The sequence below is a fragment of the Vombatus ursinus genome, unplaced genomic scaffold (assembly GCF_900497805.2).
Source record: "Vombatus ursinus unplaced genomic scaffold, bare-nosed wombat genome assembly UNPS02004577.1, whole genome shotgun sequence".
Classification (NCBI taxonomy): Eukaryota; Metazoa; Chordata; class Mammalia; order Diprotodontia; family Vombatidae; genus Vombatus; species Vombatus ursinus.
This window is the reverse complement of record NW_020944355.1, coordinates 2,973,484-2,995,098: the sequence shown is the minus strand read 5'-3', so window position 1 is coordinate 2,995,098 and position 21,615 is coordinate 2,973,484. Positions and strand designations below refer to the sequence as shown.

The window sequence follows — 21,615 nt, the reverse complement described above, 5'->3', positions numbered from 1 at the left end:
TAGAGAAGCTTACTTTTAGGACAATCCCAGTTTCCTAAAATGAAATGACAGTCTGATCTGAGGAAAAAGAAAATGTCTACCAAAGTTTGCACTTTCAGAGAATACGAATGTATTCTGTTCGATCTCATTTTTGCCCTTTGGCATTTTCATTTAATCTACTTCCTAGATGTGTAGTTCATTCTCTCTTTTCAAAAACAAAAATAACCCAGAATAGTTGTTCTTTTCTACTCTTCAATATCATAGTTATCAACATTGAGCATATATGCCATTTTTGCTCTTTTTTTTCCTTTTATTGAAAATGACTTTTGGAATCATTTCTCCTTATGTGTTGCGAGGATGGCCTTATTTAGGATTTGTTGAAGGGGAAAAGCCTTAATGAAAATCTTTGAATGAATAAATTAAAAAGCATTTGTTAAATGCTTACTCTGTGTTAGGCAGAGTTCTAAGTACTGGGGATACAAATATTAAAAAAAAAAAAAAAAGAAAGCATTCCTGCCCGGAAGGAAGACAGCATATGCAGGGGAATGGTGACCAGGGAGGGATATTTTGTCCTGGGAAGGTTGAAAGGTATTAGTGGAGTTACCCTTCTGATCTCTAAGTACTAATTTGATCATATAACTCTGCTAATTAAAACGATTCAGTGGTTCCCTGTTGCCTAGTGCATAAACATAAACTCCTGATCCTGGCATTTAGGGCTCTTCATAATATAATTCTGACCTACTTTTGGAGCCTTTTCTCATACCACTCACCCTTATATACTTTACATTACAGCCAAATACTTAGGGACAACCAGATGCCCTTCTTTTGAAGTCACAATTGGGAGAGTGGCAGTTGGAGTTGTGTTTTGGAAACTTAGGAGAGATTAGCTCTTGGAAAAAAAAAGATTGATGAGTCATACTTGAAGCCATTGGAGTGAATGAATGAGATTGTCAGGGTACCCTAGAAGGGAAGAACAGGTAAGAGGGAAGAGGACAGAACTGTGGCAAGTAAACCCTTTAAAGTGCGATGAAAGAATAACAGCCAGTGTAAAGATACATAAAAGGTACTTGTAAGGATAGAAAAGGAGATTCAGAAGAATCCAGTCCCTATAATACCACACTCACACCTACCTGGACGGATTTTTTTCATCTTTTTTTCTACTACAATTAAAAAAGTATAAAAAATCCAGGTGTCTTGGCTACACATCTGGGCTGCTTTCCAGGGAGTTTCATAGCCTCACCCAGTATCATGCCCTTAGTAGTTTAGTTGACAATTCCTTTTCCTTTGGAAAATCAAAAATGCATTTTTTAATATTTAGATGTTTATTGATACCTTTTAAAATCCTGATTTCAGCACTTGAGTAACCAGTGGTGATGTACTTGACACTTTGAAAACTTGGATAAACTTTTTTTCTTTTTGTTCCCCACCTCCCAAGTAACATATTGGTATGAGTTTTTTTTTTTTCCTCTTTAGTTTGGGCCTAGTAAACCAAGCTAAATTTTTTTTAAAAAGGCTAAAAACTTTCTTTGAAAAACATTAAGTAGCTCCTCAATTGCTCTAAACAAGTCTTCAAGTCCCTGATTTGAAGGGAGTTCTGGAACTGATAACTAATCAGTATAATAATATGGGCAACTAGGTGGCTCAGTGGATAGAGTGCCAGGCCTGGAGTCAGGACAATCTGAGTTCAAATCTGGCCTCAGACACTTATTAGCTGTGTAACTCTGGGCAGGTCATTTTACTCTGTTTGCTTCAGTTTCCTTATCTGTCAAAGGAGCTGGAGAAGGAAATGGCAAACCACTCCAATATATATCTGCCAAGAAAACCCCAGGTGGGGTCACAAAGAGTCAGACACGAATGAAACAACTGAACAACAACAAAAAATAATAAAGGGAATTAATATTTCTATAATTTTAAAGTTATACAAAATGTTTTCAGGCAGGAGCTAAATATGCTCTTGGCTACATCATCTTCAAAGGGAAAAGAAGTCTCAAAATCAGTATCACCAAGTGAATAGGTTGCAATTCCTAGGGCAAGTTTGAGAGGTCTGACAATAACAGTAGTCCATACTTTTGTTTTATTTCTCTGACTTTGTCCATTCACAGATATCCATCATTTTCTTTTTACTCAAGAAGCACATTTATTTTTTCTTACAATGCAATATCTTGCTTTTTCATCCATGTTAATATTACTTTATTAATAATATGTTATCTAGTAATTCTATTTAACCAAAGTTACATTCTATATACCGTGAGTACAGTGGAAATCACGTGGATGGTCATTGCTTAGCGGTCTAGCTGGATCAAATGAGCATCTGATCAAAGGATGTTAGATAATTATGTCATAACTCAGCAATCCAGGGTAGTTAGTCTGTAATCAACAATCTTTTATTGAAAGTTTATTGTGTGTCAAAGACTAGGAATATAAATATTAGTAGACAGAAAGATAGTCCCTGCCCTCAAGGAGCTTACATTTCAGTGGGGAAAGACAATATATAAACAGAAGCTGAAAGGGAGCAAATGCAGAGGCCAGCAGGCATGGTAGAAAAGGTCCAAGTGTAAATTGGAGAGAAATCTGATGTGGCTGGCCTGGTCACTTTCCTTAAATGGAAGTTCTGGGAAGGTGCCGTCCAATCAGAGGGAGGGGCCACAGGGACTGAGGGTTGTTCCAGTGTGTGAATTCCAGGGCTGGAGTAGCTTCCAGTGTCAAGAGGTTTCTGAGGCCTGGTAGAGAAGATCCCGAATGTAGCTGGGAGAGGAATGTGAGTATAAGGATGGAGGGTCAGGGAAGTCACGAGGGTAGATGCAGATGTAGAGTGAGGAAGAATGTATTTCTGTTACACGTTTAAAGTGTCTGAATAACACATGACAGAAAGTCTAGCGTTTGAGAGATCCACCATGCAGTCAGACAGAATCCAATGGAAATCATCTACTTTGACCACTTGGTTCTCCAACTAAAGTGGTTGAAGTTATTGATTATTCCAGGTAGTTACTAGAAGAGCCAGGGTCTTTGATTCCAGTTCTGATGTTCTTTCCACAATTTATCTCTGTGTTGCTTGTTGCTTTTCAGATAACCATATTCAAATCTAATAGGTCAGTTTTAAAAAGAAGGAATGTAAAAATATTTTCACATCATTGTTCTTTCCCTGTGCTCCTCCCAAGTAAGCTTCTCCTCTTAAAATAAAGATATGCCATTAATCCAAACAAACTGACTAATTGAGCATGTCTGAGGATATATACATCATCCCACTTCGGTAATCCCTCATCTGTCAACCACGAGAAGGGACGTATGCTTCATTATCAGTCCTCTGCAGTCAAGATTGATCATTACATTGTTTGGAACTTTTGTATATTTTTATTGAAACATCAAGCTTTTATGTTCATTGGGTTCTATTTTTAGGTTCTTTATTTTTGCTCCATTGAAGACTTTTTTCTCATGAATTTATTCTCGTATGCAATGCTTTGATAAACCTTGAATACTCACCATGATATACTTTGCCAGGAGCCCCCTGGAAACCAAGGTGTGAGTGGGCTCCTTTCATTCGAAGCCCTAAGTCATGAACAGCTTTCAAGAGTTTTGTTTACATGACATAGCCAAGTCTTTCAGCAATAGAGTACACATTTCCACCTGGTGGTATGGCAGGGCATCTCTGAGCAGATTCAAATAAAGACCTGGGGAACAGGATCTAAATCTTCTCTGGGATCACTTCCAGACTGATTTATTGACCTCTAAGCTACATACTAGCTTTACAGCTTTCTATTAAGAAGCCCTGAGCTAACTTTGTTTTTATTTCTCTCCCCTTTCCTCCCTCCCCTTTGCCTGCAGAACCAGTTTATGTACTCTGATTATACTCTGATTTATCTTGTTGGCACCTCCTTGTGAATGTCTCCAAAGTTTTGACTGGGATTCTAGCTTAATCCCTTTGGATTTTCTACTTGGGCCCTGACAATCAAAGACAAACATTTAAATTCTTTTCTGTAATTGAAATTTACGTATAAAATACAAGTATTACTTATGTGAATTTGGAACAAGATTTTATAGAATTTTCTACATGCATTACCACCATTTGATAATTAATACATTTGGTCAAATGGGTTGATTGTTTTCTGCTCCCATGGCTTTCTTTTTTTAAAGTTGTGATTTCAGCTTCAAAGCACTTTTAAATTTTTAATTATCTTTTATTTGTTTCAATCAAAAAAAATTCATCCTCTTACAACATTTCCTCCCCTTCCCTCCTGAGTAAAAGAAAAACAAAACCCTTGATGCATACATGTATAGTTAAGCAAAACAAATTTTTGCATTGGCCATGTCTACATAAATATATGACTTATTCTGCATTGAGTCTCTTATCTGTTTATTAGCATGTTTGACCATTAGTCCTCTTGGAATCACGGTTTACTTAATTTTTTTTTCAAATATAATGTCTAGCCTCTTTTGGGGGGATCATGACATTCAGATATTCCTGTGACTCTTAAATGTTTTTTCTCCTCTGTGTTTTCCAGATCAATTGTTTTTGCATGAGATACCTTATTTTCTTCTTTTTTCATTCTTATGACTTTATTTTAATTTTTCTTATTGTCTTATGGAGTCATTTACTTCTCTTTGGTCCATTTTAATTTTCAGGAAGTTTATTGCTCAGGCAAGGTTTTCTACCTTTTGTTCCAAGCTGTTAATTCTCTTGATAATTCTTTCTTCCATAGCTCTTATTTCTCTTCCATTTTTTTTTCTCTCTAGGGCTCTTATTTTATTGATAAAATCCTTTTTAACTCTTACTTCATCTCTTCCAGGAATTCTAAATTTGTGCACAAGCTATATTTTTCTTTGAGACTTTTTTTGTAGATGTTTTGGAATCGTTCTCTTCTTCTCGGTTTGTGTCTTGAGCCTCCTTGTCACCACAGTAGCTTTTGATCATTGGTTTCTTTTCTTGTTTGCTCATTCTTTCAACCTACTTACTGACTTTAGACTTGGTGTTAGGGCCAGACTCTTTGTACTTCTGGAAGGAAGATCTGGACTGGTCCTGTTGTGGTTTTCTTGTAGTATTTAATATTGTATTATTCTAGGATCTCAGAGACAACTCAAGCTGGGGACATGCAGGCCTCTCTTAGTTCCCAAAGTGGTCTAAGCCAAGTTAAAGTCTAATTGCTTCTCTCCTGTCCCAGGTCTGTGCTTTGCAAGTTTTTGACCTAGGGTTGGGGTTGAGTAATGGTACACTACTACTTAACACACCCACTATGAGACAACTGGGAAGCCCTGCTGCTTTTTAATAACAGAACTATAAGCTCCCTTTTTTTGTCTGGGATTTCTGCCCTGGTTATTCTTCTGCAGACTTCAAAATCAGCTAGAAGTTAGAACTGAGACCCTACTCTGTTCCTGAAGTTGGAGTCACACTACTGCTATTTAATTCTGAACTTACTTCTTTCATCCTAGAACTTATAGTAGCTCTTTACCTTGGAATGCTCAGTACAGATCCCCTTCCACAGCCCACCCTGGATTTTTGTGTATTTTCTGGACTTTCTTGGTAGTTTCCTTTATTGTTTCTCCTCCTAAATTCTGATTGTTCCCTCTTGGTCTAGTTTTGTGGACCAATATCCATATTTTGTCTCTAACTCTAGTTATCCTCTAGCACATTCTCCTGGGCATTCTTATTTTTGTCCTAGACTCTTTTATTACCATACTCTCTTTTCTCTCAGTTAGTTCCCTTCAGTTTAATTATCTTTCTTATTCTTATAACATATGTGCGTATATGTTATAAGAATAAAGATTATACACATGTGCGTTCACACATACACACACACACACACACAAATATCCATCTGTAGGTTCTGTCAATTCCAATCTTATATCACCAATTACAGCTAGGTGGTGCAGCGGAGAGAGCACTGGGCTTGGAGTCAGGAAGACCTGAATTCATATCTGGCCTCAGACACTTACTGGCTTTGTGACCCTGGGCAAGTCACTTAACAATGTTTGCCTTAGTTTCAGCATTTGTAAATTGAACTGGAGAAGGAAATGGCAAACCACTCCAGTATTTTTGCCAAGAAAATCCCAAATTGGGGCATGGGGATAGAGCCAAGATGGCAGAGAAAAGGCACGAACTTGCCTGAACTCTCCCACATTCCCCTCCAAACAACTTTAAATAATATCTCAAAGTGAACTCTGGAATGGCAGAACCCGCAGAAGGACAGCATGAAACAATTTTACAATCCAAGACAACTTAAAAGGTTGGCAGGAAAGGTCTGTCTTACAGGAGTGAGAGTGGAGTTCGAGGTAGGCTGCATTCGTGTAGGACACACCTCAGCAAAACAACAGCAAGCTTTAAGGCAACTGAATCAGCCACAGCAGCTGTGGCAGCATCAGTTTCTGGAGCTCTCAGTCCACAGATGGTAAGGAGGCTAAACAACTGGGAAATGGAGGTTAGGGAACCCTTCACCATCACTGGGTGCAGACTCTATGTGGATCTGGGTTGAAGTCTGGGGTTGCATTTCCAGGTTGAAGTGAAGTACTGGCACACCACAAGGGAACAGGGACCTTGGTCACAATTCCAAGGAACAAAAGAATGCTTGTGGTCTCTCACAGACCAAAGCAGAGGCAGGAGAGCAGTGACTACACCTCTCCTTTTGAATTCTCTAGGATTTTCTAAGTAAACCATCATATCATCAGAAAATAGGGTGATTTCTTTTCAACCAGTTGAAATAACTGTGAAATTGATTTTGTTACTTAAATCTCTTTAAAGTAGCTAATAATACTATTCATAGTTGCCTCTTTGGTTCAGTGTTTTAGGTGGCAGACTCATGATTCAAACACATGTCCTTGATTATTTTAGATTATTTATTGTTTTGTATTGCCTTCACTTCTTAATTTTCATTCTGGTTAACTGAGACATTATGAGAATTAGATTCAGATGTCCTCAGTTACCTTAATCCAGTTTTATGTCTTTTACATATATATGGGCATTTTTGTGTATTTTATACTGTTTAATTAATAAATTTAATTATAATTTGATATCCAAAAAGAGAGGCCAAAGACTTTTTTCTTGAAGTTAACAGGTTTGTGTTTTGTAATTTAACACCTTTCTAAATCCTTCAAGAATCTTGGAATCTCATTTGTTTTATTTGATGGTCCAGTGATTTGGGTTGTAAGTGTGAGATTACACATGGGAATAGAAATAACATTAGATGGAGATAGCATCCTTTGTATAGAACACAGATCCCTCATTTTTGCCTTTAGACCTATACAAATAGTGACAAAGGGACAATATGACTAATATTACCTTTCTTTTTATGAGCTCAGTTGCCTTATAGCTCCTTATGGAAATTCTGTGTTTTAATCCATTTAAAAACAGAAGTGAACCAAAGGAAACTTCCTACATGGTTATGCAACAATTTTGTGGGGTTTTTTTGTCAATAGTATATACAATGTAATGAACGAATCTGCATCTATCTAACCCCAACTCTAACCCACTAAGTCTTTCAGTTTTCAAGTTGTTTTTACATCGGCATTACCTAGAGAAAATATCGTATCTGATTGTCTAGTCTTTGGACAAAGAGTTGACCTCTTATGGACCATTCAAGGCCACAGAAAATGAAAGATGTCTTTTCTCTTTGTAGACTTTTGAAGTTTGAATGGGAGAATATTTCTGTTGATTGTTTTAAAGTTAAGTAACTTTTCAGACACTTTTATTAAGTGTTGGTTTTTATTTTTGGTCAGATTAATCAGGATAAATTATCCTCTTAAAATTATAACAAACCTATGACAGTTTATGAGAACTTTCTAGTTTAAAACATTCATGTACATGTGAAAATATTTTGTGATCATTCTTTTTGCTTGGAATATGAGTGACAAATCAGTTTCAGCTTAGTATTGTGGTGAGAGCTCTGGATGTGGAGGTAGAGACTTAGTTGGGAGTAATGGTTTTGTCACTTCTTCATTGTGATTTCAGTGCTAAATCCATGATAGCTTTAAAACGGTTAAAACAACAAAATCCAGTAGCTCGTAATAAGCTCTGTGATATCAACAATAATGTGACTTGTCCAAAGACAAATTCATTGAAAAGTAGCATCAGTTTTTACAGGTAAATTTTGTGGGAGATCAAGCAATAATTAAACCCTGTGCCCATAAAAGAAAGCCTTTGGTGACTGAGTGACTCAGGGTTTTCATTGTGTTACAGTTTTCAAAGCCATTGCACATGTCCCAAAAGACATAGATAGCAACAGAACTAAGTGGTGATTTTCTAGAGGGAAAATTGCTACAACCTTTGAATCAGTAATTAATATTGCAGAAAGACAGCTCTCTTCTACAGCTCCATGGGACACAGGCATCATTCTACCTTTACTAGAAAGAAATCAGATAGCCAGACAACAAGGTGGCATCAGGAATTTTTCACGAAAGCAGTTTTTAGACCACTGATTTGATCAGCAACCATTTAATGTTGTGGCCCATGATAAATACTGAGTGTCTATAACATGGGACAATAACTGACATTCATGATTGTCATTGTGAGTCTTCAAAGAAAGGATTAAATCATGTACCAACTCCTCTTTTCAAGAAAGATAGGTTAGGGTGGAGCTGAGATGGTAGATTAGGGGCAGCCGCCCATCTGAACTCTCCCAATATAACTTTTAAAACAACATTAAATAATACCTCAAATTAAATTTTGGAACAGCAGAACCAACAAAAGGTTGGAGTGAGACATTTTTCTGGCCTAAGAAAACTTAAGAGGTCATCAGGAGAAGTCTGTGCCATCTCAGAGGCCTGTCCTGAAACCCACAAATGCAGCAGCAGGTGTAGTGACCACAGCATCATCTTCAGGTTCTCTCAGTCCAGAGATGGCAATGGGATTGAACAGCTGCTCAGAAGGCAATTACAGGGACCCTTTGCTAGCATTGACTGCAACTGGAACTGACTGGCAATTTTATTCCTCATGTGAAGTTCTGGGTCACAGTTCCAGGGAGGAGAGGAATACTGGAGTTTGTCACAAGGGAGCAGGGACCCTGGTCATAGTTCTAAGGCAAAGAAAGCGCTAGTGATTGTAGCTGCAGGGGACCAGAGGCCCTTGCTGGCTAGAGATTAGAGCACAGACCAAGAGAGCAGTGACCACACCTCTCCTAGCACCATACCACCTTGCAAACAAATTCAAACATGCTGGATGTGGATCAAATATGTTGGAATGATTTCTCCCCCCCCCCCCCCCCCATGAAGGGTTAAGAAAGAGGGATGCACTGTGAGAAGGGGAAGGGAGAGACAGAATGGGGAATATTTCCTCATGTAAAAGAAGCATGCAAGGAAGAGCTTTCACAATGAAGGAGGAAATGGTGAGGTGGTGGGTAATGCTTAAATCTTACTTTCATTGTAATTGGTTCAAAGAGAGAAGAAACTGAACTAAAATAAAGGCAGGGGTAACAATCATGACATTAGACAAAGAAAAAGCAAAAGTAGACCTAATTAAAAGAGATAATCATGGAAACTGTATTTTGTTAAAAAGTGCCGTAGTAATGAAATAGTATAAAAATTTTTTACAGCAAGTTTCTTTGATAAAGGCCTCATTTCTCTAATATAACTAAATGTAGAACTGAGTCAAATTTATTAAAATAAGAACATTCCTCAGTTGATAAATGGTCAAAGAATATAAACAGGCAGTTTTCAGAAGAAGATATCAAAGCTACCTATAATTATATGAAAATATGCTGTAAATCACTATTGATTAGAGAAATGAAAATAAAAAGAACTCTGAGGTACCAGCCCATACCTATCAGAAATGACAAATGCTAGAGAGGATGAGACGAAAAATAGGTACGCTAATGAACTTTTGGTGGAGTGGTAAACTGGTCCCACCGTTATGTAGAACAATTTAGAACTATGCCCAAAGGGCTATAAATTGTATATACTTTTTGACCCAGCAATACCACTAATAGGTCCATATCCCAAAGAAGATCAAAGGAAAAGGAAAAGGAAAAGGACCTATATGTACAAAAATATTTATAGCAGCTCTTTTTATGGTGGGAAAGAATTGGAAACTGAGTGGATGCTCTTCAGTTGGGGAATGGCTGAACCAATTGTGGTGTATGATTGTTATGAAATACTGTTGTGCTATAAGAAATGATGATGGAGGTCATTTCAAAAAACATGGCAAGACCTGTATGAATTAACGCGAAGTGAAGGGAGAAGAACCAGGAGATTGTTGTGCATAGTAACAACAATGTTGTAACGATGATCAGCTGTGAAAGACAGGCTACTCTGATTAGTACTAGCTACTCTGATCAGATCCAAGACAGTTCCAAAGAACTCATGTTGAAAACATGCTATCTGGGGAGAGGTGAGGGGGGATCGAGAACTGATTAACTTTGAGCGCAAATCGAAGTATAATTTTCTCACTTTATTTTTCTTGCTTTTTAAAAAATATGGCTAATATGGAGATATATTTTGCATGATTTCACATGTATAATTGATATAGTATTGCTTGTTTTCTCAGTGGGTGGAGGAGGGGAGGGAGGGAGAGAATTTGGAACTCAAAACTTAAAAAGAAAAGTGCTAAAATATATTAAAATGTTTTTCAAAAAAGAAAGATTGAGTAACTTATGGCACACTTAGAAAGAGGTACATAAAATGCTGTCTAAGCAAAAGGCTGATTCAAAGAGAATAAAACTCTGCAGGTAGAGTGACTTCTTGAAGCCAGGTACTTTTTAATTTTTGTTTTTGAATCCTCAAGCATGAAGCAATGTTCCTGGCATATGGAAAGCACTTAATGCTTTTTCATTCATTCTTTACAAACCAATAAATGAAAATTGTGCTATGTTATGAAAATATACAGCAATGAAGAAGGAAACCCCCAATTTTCTCTAGTTATTCATGGTTGAAAGAGGTGAGTCTAATTTGGCATTAAGATATTTAAGTATAAAAATCAGGAAAGTGACAAATTATTTGACTACTAAATGCTTAGTAGATATTGAGGAATATACTATATATACCTCTATCTAGAATTCTTAGGATTCTCAGTTTGACATCAAGTTTCTCTGGTTGTAATGATCTCCTCTACCTTTTTCTGGGTAATTAAATACAGTAAGTTATGCTTAGCTTTAATGGCCTTTTATTCTTTTGCCACCACCCAAGTGATTATCTCGAAATCTTTGGAGAAAATATCTTAATTGGGCTTGATTCCTCCGTGCTGCAATTGAGGAATGGCTTTTGGTCTTAATTATTTCTGTTAGTTACTTATTTTTTATACATATTTTAGATATCAGACCCTAAATATCAGAGATATTTTATGTAAAGATTTTCTCCTCAATTTACTGCTTGCCTGTTTATTCTAATTATGTTAATTTTGTTGGTGCAAACTATTTTAATCTCATGTAATCCAAATGAATTTTTCTTATCTTATACGAATTCGACAAACACTTGAGTACTTACTATGTGCCAGGCTCTGAGCTAGTCAGCTTAAAAGATTAAACTATAAATAAGTTATTGTTCCTGCATTTAAAGGACTGACATTTTTGAAGTTTTCTGTTATTACATAGCAGAAGATGTGAAAGTGGGAAGTACCTAGACATGTGGAACTAGTTGGCAGGAATTGGCCTGGATGCCTCTGCCAGTTCCTTGGCTATATCATCCTTGTTTGATCAGGACAGTGTTGGATGTGATGTATCCAAATTGGCCACAATTCATATTCCTGAGTTCAAATCTGGATTTAGACATTTACTAGCTGTATGCCCCTGGGCAAGTCACTTTATCCTGTTTGCCTCAGTTTCGTCATCTGGCAAACCACTACGGTATCTTGGCCAAGAAGATCCCAAATGGTATCACAAAGAGTCAGACGTGACTGAAACAAGTGAACAACAACAGTGATGACTTACGTTTCTTGGGCATCTCTGTGTCATCTTTGGTGTATGTATCTATTATTGACCTCTGGTGCTTAGTGGAATAAAATTTTACAATGATGACAATTGTGTAAGTCAGAACAGTTGAAGCAAGAAAATCTCTAATAAACTAACTCTTGCTCCTTACTTGTCCCTTTTCTTGTCCTCTCTTTCTCTTTCAAATTCTGTTTTTGGTTCTACTAATGGCTCCAGCAACAACCTTAATGTAGCTGTTTCTGTCTCCACTTCGACTTTCAGACCTACCCCAGCCCCCAGTTTCATATCTGCTTTTTGGTCTCATCCAGCTGTGTTGTCTAATTAAACATAGGCCACTTATCAGAGGAAGAAATGTCTTAAATACCTTGTCCTAAATCTTATTTGTGATACTTAATCACTGATTCATTCAGCAGACTTTTGCTAAGTACTTTCTGTGTGCCTGGCACTAAAGATGCAAAGACAGAAGATCCCATGGCCTTTGCCCTTGAGGACCTTACATTTGATCTGGAGAGATATATACCACATACACAAATATCTCCTAGATCATTCTTTCTCTCTCTCCCTTTCTGTGTCTTGTTATATGTATCCATAGTGTTCCCATTGTGCTTATTATTTGATTATGAAAAAAAAATCATTTTATCCAGTAGGACGAAACTGTCTTATAGGCCCTTTTATGAGGTATTATCTATTCATAAGTCAAAATTGTTCAGGGTTCCTTGGAATACATAACACAAATCCTTCTGTTCAGTGACCCTCTGCTAGTAAACTTGAGTGGGGTTAGAACATCAAATATGGAGCTGTATATTCACCAAAAAGATGGAAGAGATCTGGGGGGCAGAGACTGGATCACAGCTAGATTCTTCTGTTTGTTGATGGGATTGTGCTGCTTGCATCAGCTCCTGAACATTATAGAGCCTCTTCAAAGAGAGCTGGAGTCACTCAGGAGGTTTTCCTATCTACCTACATGAGAATGACCAAGTGAATGAAGAATGCTTGTTTTCCTCTTTCAACATGTATTTATTTGGATGAACACTGTATGGAAATTGTTTTACAGTACCTCTATCTGCCATAGATAGTATGGATAGGTAATGACTTGGCCCAGAGATGAGCAAGAGGAGGGAAGCAGACTGGATTGCTTTCCAAAAATTACAGAGGTTTTTTATTGATTCCATGTTTTTTATGAAAACAAAGGTCCATCTTATCAATAGTAACATTTTATTACTGTTGTGACATGGTAGTGAGAACTGAAGAACTAAAAACAAATATAATGCAGAGAGCAGTGGAGAGGCACTTGGTGGATGTGACGAGACTGTAACATAGAACCAGTGAGGAATTCTAAAGAAGAAAAAGAGGAAAGATGGCAAAGAATTGTATGTTTGAAAAAGAAGGTGGCCTGGCCACATGATGATAACCATAGAGCTTTGGTGGTACCGTGGTGTTGTTGAGAAAATAATAAGGAAGGTCTCCTGTATGGTGGGTAGATACTTTGTGTGGAACTTTTGAGAGATCATGGACAAGAGTTGAATAGGATTGGAAGGCATAGATTCAAAGGTTGATTGTGTGCATCTGTGTATGTCTTTATATGTAAATGTAGCATCAACCTGTGACTTCATTGCTGCCTATAGCAGGGAGCTTCCAGTTAAGTGACTTGATCGAAGTCACACAACCATTCTATGTTAAAGGTATAACTTGAGCCCAGGTAATCCTGATGCCAGGACCTGACCTCTGTCCACTCTGCTATGCTTCTCACATGTTCGGATGGATTCATGATCTCATTTATTTGTGAGTTCCCTCCCATAATGTCACCTGCTGAAATTTGTTTAATTTAATTTTTGTTTTTTCAGTTGACAAAAATCTGGTTTTTCTCTTATTTCTCCACTTCCTACTGAAAAAAAGAAAGAAAAACAAAGTCCATTTAACAAATATACAACCAAAACAAATTCCTACATTGGCCACGTCTAAAAATATGTCTTCTTGTACACTCTGAGTCCATCACCTCTCTGTCAGGCAATAGGTAGCATAATTTATCACTAGTCTTCTGGAATTGTGAATACTCATTGTCTTGATCAGGGTTCTTAAATCTTTCAAAGTTATCTGTTTTTACAGTGGAAGCCATCTTTTTTTTCCTATTGAGTATGGCACCCCCCAGTCTCTACTCCTCCATCGAGTTTTCTGACTCAGAACCCAGGTGGAGGGTTGGGGAATGAGAGATTCAGCTCAGTAATGAGTCATAATGTGCAAGAAGCAGGCAGAAGGTATCAGAAAGGGATGAATACAGACATGATATTACAAAAAAAACAAGCAAACATGATGGCATTTAGGAATATCTGAAAGTGGAATGGGCTTCGTTGGGAAATTGAAGGTTCCCCTTCAATACATGTCTTCAAGCAAAGGCTAGGTGATCCTCCAGAAGGCATATTTTAGATGTGATTTTTGAATATATGGGATGGACTAGATGCTCTCTGGCTCCTACCAGCTATTACAGTCTATGTTTTTATAATAATCAGAGTTGGCAAAACAAAATATCTTATTTCTTAAAAGTCTCTATTTCTTTATTTTTATTAGGCCACGAAGAGAATCTTAAAATGTAAAAAGTTCTAAAATTTAGCCTTGCAGCAACTGCTTTAGCATAATTTAGAATAAATTAAAGGAGTAGTATTGGATAATATTAAATATTTCATAAAATGAATCATTTTTACCTATACCATCCTTTAGAAGTAATTAAAATGTTTAAAAGTATTGCTCCTTAACCACTTTCACATGTTTATCTCTTGTGATTGTTTCCCACATGATCCCCTTTTATGTATTCATCCAACTCTCTTGGGATCATTTTCATGTGAATATTTTGCTAGTATCATGATTTTCCAGTGTCTTTTTTAACATAATTTTCAGATTTTTCAAAGTGATATAATTTCCATTTTAAAACCCTTACTTATCTATGTGTTTGAAAAAAATTCAAGGCACTCTCATGGTACTTTTTAATGGAGAATATTTTAGGTTTATTAATCTATAAAAATAATATGTTTGAAGTTGATATAAAATGAAGGTGGAAAAATATTCAAACACAATTCAGCATCCTATCATTTAAAATCCTGACTTTATTTCAAGTTATTATTTCTATTTGAGGTTGCTTACTTTTTGGTTTTGTTTGTCTTACAGTTGGGTTAACAACTTTGGCCATGAAGGTCTTGGAGTCTTGTTGGATCTATTAGAGAAACTTCTGGATAAAAAACAGTAAGAAAACATATTTGTAAAAATTACCAATGGAGAAATTTTTAGAAAGCAGTATAAAGTATTTCTTTTTTACATTTAGGCAAGAAAGTATTGACAAGAAGAATCAGCATAAACTTATTCAATGCCTGAGAGCATTTATGAATAACAAGGTAAGATGAATTTACATCCACAGCTATTTTTCTTGATGTGTCTTCCTTAAAGCATTTTGATACACACCAATATGCACAGATAAAAAGGGTCCTGTGTACTGTGCTTCGTTACAAATTTAATTTAGGTTTTTCCCTTTTTAAAGTTATACTTTGACCAAAATGTAATTAATGTTTCATTTTTAAAGGACATATGTTATCAAGTGGCATACATAAGTGAATCTATGCTACTCTCATTTTAGATAATCCTTTTTATAGTAATGAGTTAATATTTGTGGAAAAATAAAATGTATAGCCAGTAATATTTCTAGAGCCCTCTTTTTGTTTATGACTTTGTGAGGTGGGGGGGGCGGGGTGGAGGATGGGGAGAAGCAAATCCAAGTTTATGGATCCTTGTATTTTCTGTTGGCTCATTTGTCAGGACCATCTCTGCCTTAATACTTCCCTGTGTCAGATGTTAAATTGATGGCAGTGAGTTAATGGGTCCTTGCTTGGAAAGAATATTTCTAGAAGATTTGGGGAGGGAGGAGCTGGAGTGAGTGGTGATTGCATGTGTATGTCCAATGTGAATTACATTTTCATTGCTTAATGAATTTAAAAGAAATATTTGTCTTTTTAAAAATAGTCTAGACTTTTAGTAGTTTGAAAGAGAAATATAGTTTGTTTCTTTTTCCACGGGCCATTTTAAAGTTATTGGCTTGGAAACTGTTTGCTCTCTATGCCTATAGGTGAAATATCATTGACTAATTCATTTAATTACTTAATTCCCTTCAGATGGTGTTTTAATAATCTCAAAATACTTAATAGAAATAAATAATTGTAGTGATAACAATGAACTTGCCAAGTGTGAAATATAACTATTAATAACTAATGCAATAAGATAGTCCATTTAAATAATCTGTAAGTGGTGTTCATAAAAAGCACAGATTTTTTTTCATAAGTATTAAAGACCACTCTGCCAACAAAGACAATTGCAAAGAAATGAGAAATCCCAACTGAGCACAGAATTTCTCTACTGATAGGTTACTAATGGACCTTTCATAACCCTGGGTAGCAGAATGCTACTTGATCCTCCTTATAGCCTTTTCCAGGAGGCCTGTCATGATTATAAAACAGTTTGCTCAACTCTACTGTATGCTTTGGTGTAATCATGTCAAAATTCATGACAAAGAAAGCACCGTTCTGTCTATATTTGGGTGCCCTTGTTCCTATGTGTTCAGCCAGTAGCTGATTACATTAAAAATACATTCTTCTTGGCCCAGAGAAGTCTGGATAGGGAGTTCTGGTTTCCATCACTTGCGCTGACTGTTGCCAAATCTCTCCAGTCTTTGGGATTCCTGGATAGTTTTAATCAATAAAAATTATTCATAGCAGAAAATTAGGGCCATGTCCCTTTCCGGAGCTTTTTTCCCCTTAAAAAGTTATGTTGACATATATGACCTTTTCTTACAGTTTGAATTCTAGAAACATCCATTTGTCTGACATGATGCCAAGTGGAGTCCATTTGAAGTTGAGGCATACTGGTGTTTTCCCAGTTACTATCTGCTCAGTTAATAAATCAGTTTTGTTTTAACTCAGATCTCCAAATCGATCTTTGGCCTCCTTGATGCAGATATTCCTTCCAGTAATGCAATGGTCAGCCCATCCATGCCTGCCTTTGCCGTGTGCCTCTTCTCCCTGTTCCCCCACTCAGTTCACCCCAAAGGCAGAATGCTGTAGGCAATAGAGAGGTAATCTCACTTTCAGGAAGACATGGATTCAGGTTCTGCTTCATCCATCTCTTGCTCATGTGACCCTGGGCCAGTCGCTCAGCTTCTCAGTGCCTCAGGCAGCTCTCCCAGGCAAATGTTGCCCAGAACTGGTAGAGGGTGTTTCCTCACTGGGCGTTCCCCATACCAATGAAATCTCAGGTCTGGCTTGAAAAATCTTTAAGAAATGCTTTTCATTTAGCCAGGACCTGTTGTGATGATACCCTAAGAAACTGCTTAGATTTTCTTAATTATGTCATGTTATGATATATATTGTAATGTGAAGTTTTAGTTTTTAAATCAACAATTTGAATATCACTTTTTTGGATTATGCTTATACTATTGAAAGAACAAATCACTGGAAAATCAAGTGATTTTCTTTCTGAATTCCAATTTTCTTTAAAACACTTACTTTAACTTCAGTAACTGCCAGTGACTCATTCATTTTGACCTGTACTTTTCTCATTTCATCATCCCCTTTACTCTGCCTTCTGTCTTACTACTTAGCTCCTCCATTTCCTTTTTTTACTTTCTCTGTTTCCTTACTTCAAATGATCTGTATGTGAAGTCATTGCTGAACACTGTAGTGCTTAGATTTTGGGCTTCACAGCCTGACGTTGGCCTCCACGAAGAATCATAGCATTGTATGTGAAGCCTTAGACACATTTTGTAGTTCAGATCTTTAAAAAATTACATCTTCAGTCTTATGACAACCATACTTTTGGAGAATCTCCTTGAAAAAAAAATATATATACAGGCATGTCTAAGAAATGAAGGAAAATGGTATCCTGCCTCACTTAACCTAGTCAGCTGTGGTACTTGAGAAAACCCAGGAGTTATTTCCTTGCATTTCATAATTTTTAGCATAATACAGAATTATGGAAAGATGCGTGTATTTTATTGCTTCTTTGGCTATTATGTACTATACAAAACAACCTTTCAATTTCTTTTTTAATATTTTTTATTATGAACTTATTAGTCTTCAGCAAGCATGAACATTTCTATGTATAAAGACAGAAAGAAGATGGCATATAAAACCAAGAATATCTACATACAAAATTTTTTTGTGGTTTAAATTTAATATGGTAGTTCTAATACTGCTCTTTTTGTCTATGACTCCTTCTGAAAGTTTTTCTGTTCTCTTCTATGTATTTTTGAATGTTTCATTGATTTTCATTTCTTTTTTCTATCCATTACTATCACTATACCCCACTCTCCCACTGTTGTAATGTGAATGTGTAAATTGTTCTTCTGGTTCTGCTTACTTCATGAACTCTGTTATCCAAATTTTCCCATGTTTCTCTAAATCTTTCCTTTTGGTTATGCCTTATAGTACAACCATATTTCATTGCATTCATATGCCATAATTTATTTAGCCTTTCCCCAATTAGTGAGCATCTAAACATTCCAATTTCAACATTTTACTATGTTTCTTTTTCCCCTTTTTAAAAAAATTATTTATTTATTTATTTTTAGTTTTCAACATTCACTTCCATAAGATTTTGAGTTTTAAATTTCCTCCCCCTCCATCTCCTCCCCCTTCCCCAAGACAGCATGCAGTCTGATATAGGCTCTACTTTTATGTTCATATTAAACATATTTTCACATTAGTCATGATGTAAAGAAGAATTAGAAATAATGGGAGGAACCATGGGAAAGAAACAGAATAAAACAACAAAAGAAAAAGAGAACAAAGAGTGTGCTTCCATCTGTATTCAGACTCCAAAGTTCTTTCTCTGGATGTGGATAGTATATTCCATGAGTCTTTTGGAGATGTCTAAGACCCTTGCATTGCTGAGAAGAGCCAAGTCTATCAAAGTCTGTCATCTCACAGTGTGGCTGTTACTGTGTACAACGTTCTCCTGGTTCTGCTCACTTCACTCAGCATCAGTTTGTATAAGTCTTTCCAGGTTTTTAAACAACATATTGTAGGATTATGGTTTGTAATCCAATCTGCTATCAGCTTCCGTTTTATGGAAGAGTTCATCCCATTTACGTTCAGTCATGATTACTATCTGTGTCTTTCTCTCCATCCTGTTTTTCCCCTCCCTGTTTATGCTTTTCTTTCTCATTTCTCCCTTTCCCTTCTCACTAGAGTTTTGCTTTTGACCACCACCACCCTCAGTTGGCCCTCCCTTCTATAAGCCCCCTCCCTTTTCTTCCCCTTTACTATTACTACTTCTCCCCTCCCTTTTATCCACCCCTTCCCTTTTCTGTCCCCTTTCCCCTCCAACTTCCTGTACGTTAAGTCAGATTTCTATATCTAACTTATTATATTATTCACTCTTTGAGCCAAATCTGACGAGAGTAAGGTTCAGACAATGTTCATCTCCCTCCCTTCTTTCCCTCTACTGTAATAGGTTTTTGTGCCTTTTCATGTGATATAATTTACCCTTGTCTGCCTCCTTCCTTTCCTCTTCTCCCAGAGCAATTCCTTTTCACCACTTAATTAGATTTTTTTATCATCACATCAAAGTCAACTTATACCCATGCCCTCTGTCTCTGTATATAAATGTCGTAATAATGATACAATTCTCAAGAGTTACAAGTATCATCTTCCCTCGTAGGGATGTAAACAGTTTGCCTTTATTAATAACGTGTTGTTTTTTCTTTCCTGTTTAACTTTTTATACCTCTCTTGATTTTTGTGTTTGAAGATCAGATTTTCTTTTGAGCTCTGGTCTTTTCATCAGAAAAGTCTAGGAGTCCCCTATTTCTTTGAATATCCATCTCCTCCCCTGAAAGATTATGCTCAGTTTCTCTGGGTAGTTGATCCTTGGTTGTAATCCAATCTCCTTTGCTTTATGGAACATCACATTCCACGTCCTCTGATCTTTTAATGTAGAAGCTGCAAGGTCTTGCGTAATCCTGACTGTGGTTCTATGATATTTAAATTGTTTCTTTCTGGCTGTTTGCAATATTTTCTCTTTGATCTGATATTTGGGAATTTGGCTGCAATTTTCCTTGGTGTTTTCAATTTGAGATCTCTTTCAGGAGGTGATGAGTAGATTCTTTCGATGACTATTTTACCTTTTAGTTCTAGGACCTCGGGAGTTTTCTTTGATGATATCCTGAAAGATGCTGTCCAGACTTTTTTTTTTTTATCTTGGTTTTCAGTTGACTAATCATTTTTAAATTGTCTCTCCTGGATCTATTTTCCAGGTCAGTTGTTTTATCAATGAGATATTTTATATTTTTTTAGTTTCTTTTATTTTTTCATTCTTTTCTTCCTATTTGACTAATTCTTGATATCTCATGGAGTCGTTAGCTTCCACTTGCCCAATTCTAATTTTTAAGGAGTTGTTTCTTTCTATTAGATTTTGTACTTCCTTTTCCATTTGGCCCATTTTACTTTTTAAGAAGTTTTTCTCTTCAATGAGTGGAAGAGCGCAAGGGTGTGCTCAGCAGAGAAAAGATTATATAGATCCCTAACCGCAACTCCTCCTCCCTAACCCCCTTCCTCTCAGCTCATTGGTGCAAGCCTTGAGGGCACAATCTGTTAGCGGCAGTCTACCCCAGCCAACAGGGTTACACAAGTTTGCCAGGAGACAAGAAAAGGCGGGAAGTCTTGCAGTTTAGGTTGGGGGTAGGGTATTCTATTCTTTCTGCTACTTGCTTAAAAACAGGGTCTGAGTGGGCGGGTTTTGACAAGGTCAGAAGGGAGTGTGTTTCAACAATACAATTAGAAGGCCATCTACAACAGGTGTCTCCAATTTCTCTCCTCCCACTTTCTTACTATCTGGCTTTTGACTTTATCTCTCTCTCCAGATGACCAGTGATCTTCTAATTGCTGCCCTTTGTGAGAACTATTAACAAGAACTATTAACCCTTTGAGGAAGCTTCACTTCTGAGAGATCATCTCTCACACTGACATACGTGGTGGTTTTCTGAGCTGGTGTTTACTGATTCCCCTGCCTATGCTGAGGCATTTGGGGGTCCTGGTATTGACGCTTGCCTGCTCCACCACTCTGGGGCTCAGGATCTTCCCCTGGTTTGCTGGGGTGGGGCTTGCTGCTGTCTTGCTGGGACACCTCCCGTCCTGTACTTCTCCCCCTCACCCAGAACAAGAGGGGCCTTTCCTGTTAATCCCTCAAGCTTTCCTGGACTACAAGACTGCTGCACCCCATCTTTCTGCTGGCTCATCTGTTCCAGGGTTTTTCCTGGGGTGATTTTTTTGGGCTTTCAGAGGTTAGTAAGGGAGGGTAAGAGAGACTTTCTTCTTACTCCGCCATCTTGGCTCCCAGAAGTCTACAAAGTCCTCTACTATGTTTTTTACTGATGATTTTAACTTTGAATTCCAGACATCCACTGGCATACTCAATGACATGAGTAGAATGACTTCCAAAAATTGTTATCAATATACATTTGCCTTGCTAGTTCTTTGAAGCAGGAATACTACAAATTATTTGTGATTATTAGAACAATCTGATGGAGATCATACCTGAATGGTAGTTGTAGAAGATACGGCCTTTCAAAGGAAAATAATAATAAATTCCAAGAGGCAACATGGCTTGGTGGAATCAGGAAGACCTGAGTTCAAATTCTGGCTCAGATATTTACTAGTTGTGTGACCCGGTACAACTACCCTGTGCTTCAGTCTCCTCATAAGTAAAATGAGGGGATCGGATTCATTGTCCTCTAAGGATCCCTTCTAGATCTAAAACTC

At 37.0% G+C, this 21,615-nt stretch overlaps 1 protein-coding gene across 1 annotated transcript in view; it reads left to right on the top strand.

The window, feature by feature from the left end:
• The window catches only part of DIAPH2 (diaphanous related formin 2), a 770,217-nt gene that overhangs the window by 134,913 nt on the left and 613,689 nt on the right, over window positions 1-21,615 (top strand). Inside the window, exons 7-8 of the mRNA XM_027838327.1 lie at window positions 14,982-15,056; window positions 15,136-15,205. Coding sequence (XP_027694128.1) covers window positions 14,982-15,056; window positions 15,136-15,205 — 145 coding nt within the window. The remainder of the gene's footprint in view (window positions 1-14,981; window positions 15,057-15,135; window positions 15,206-21,615) is intronic.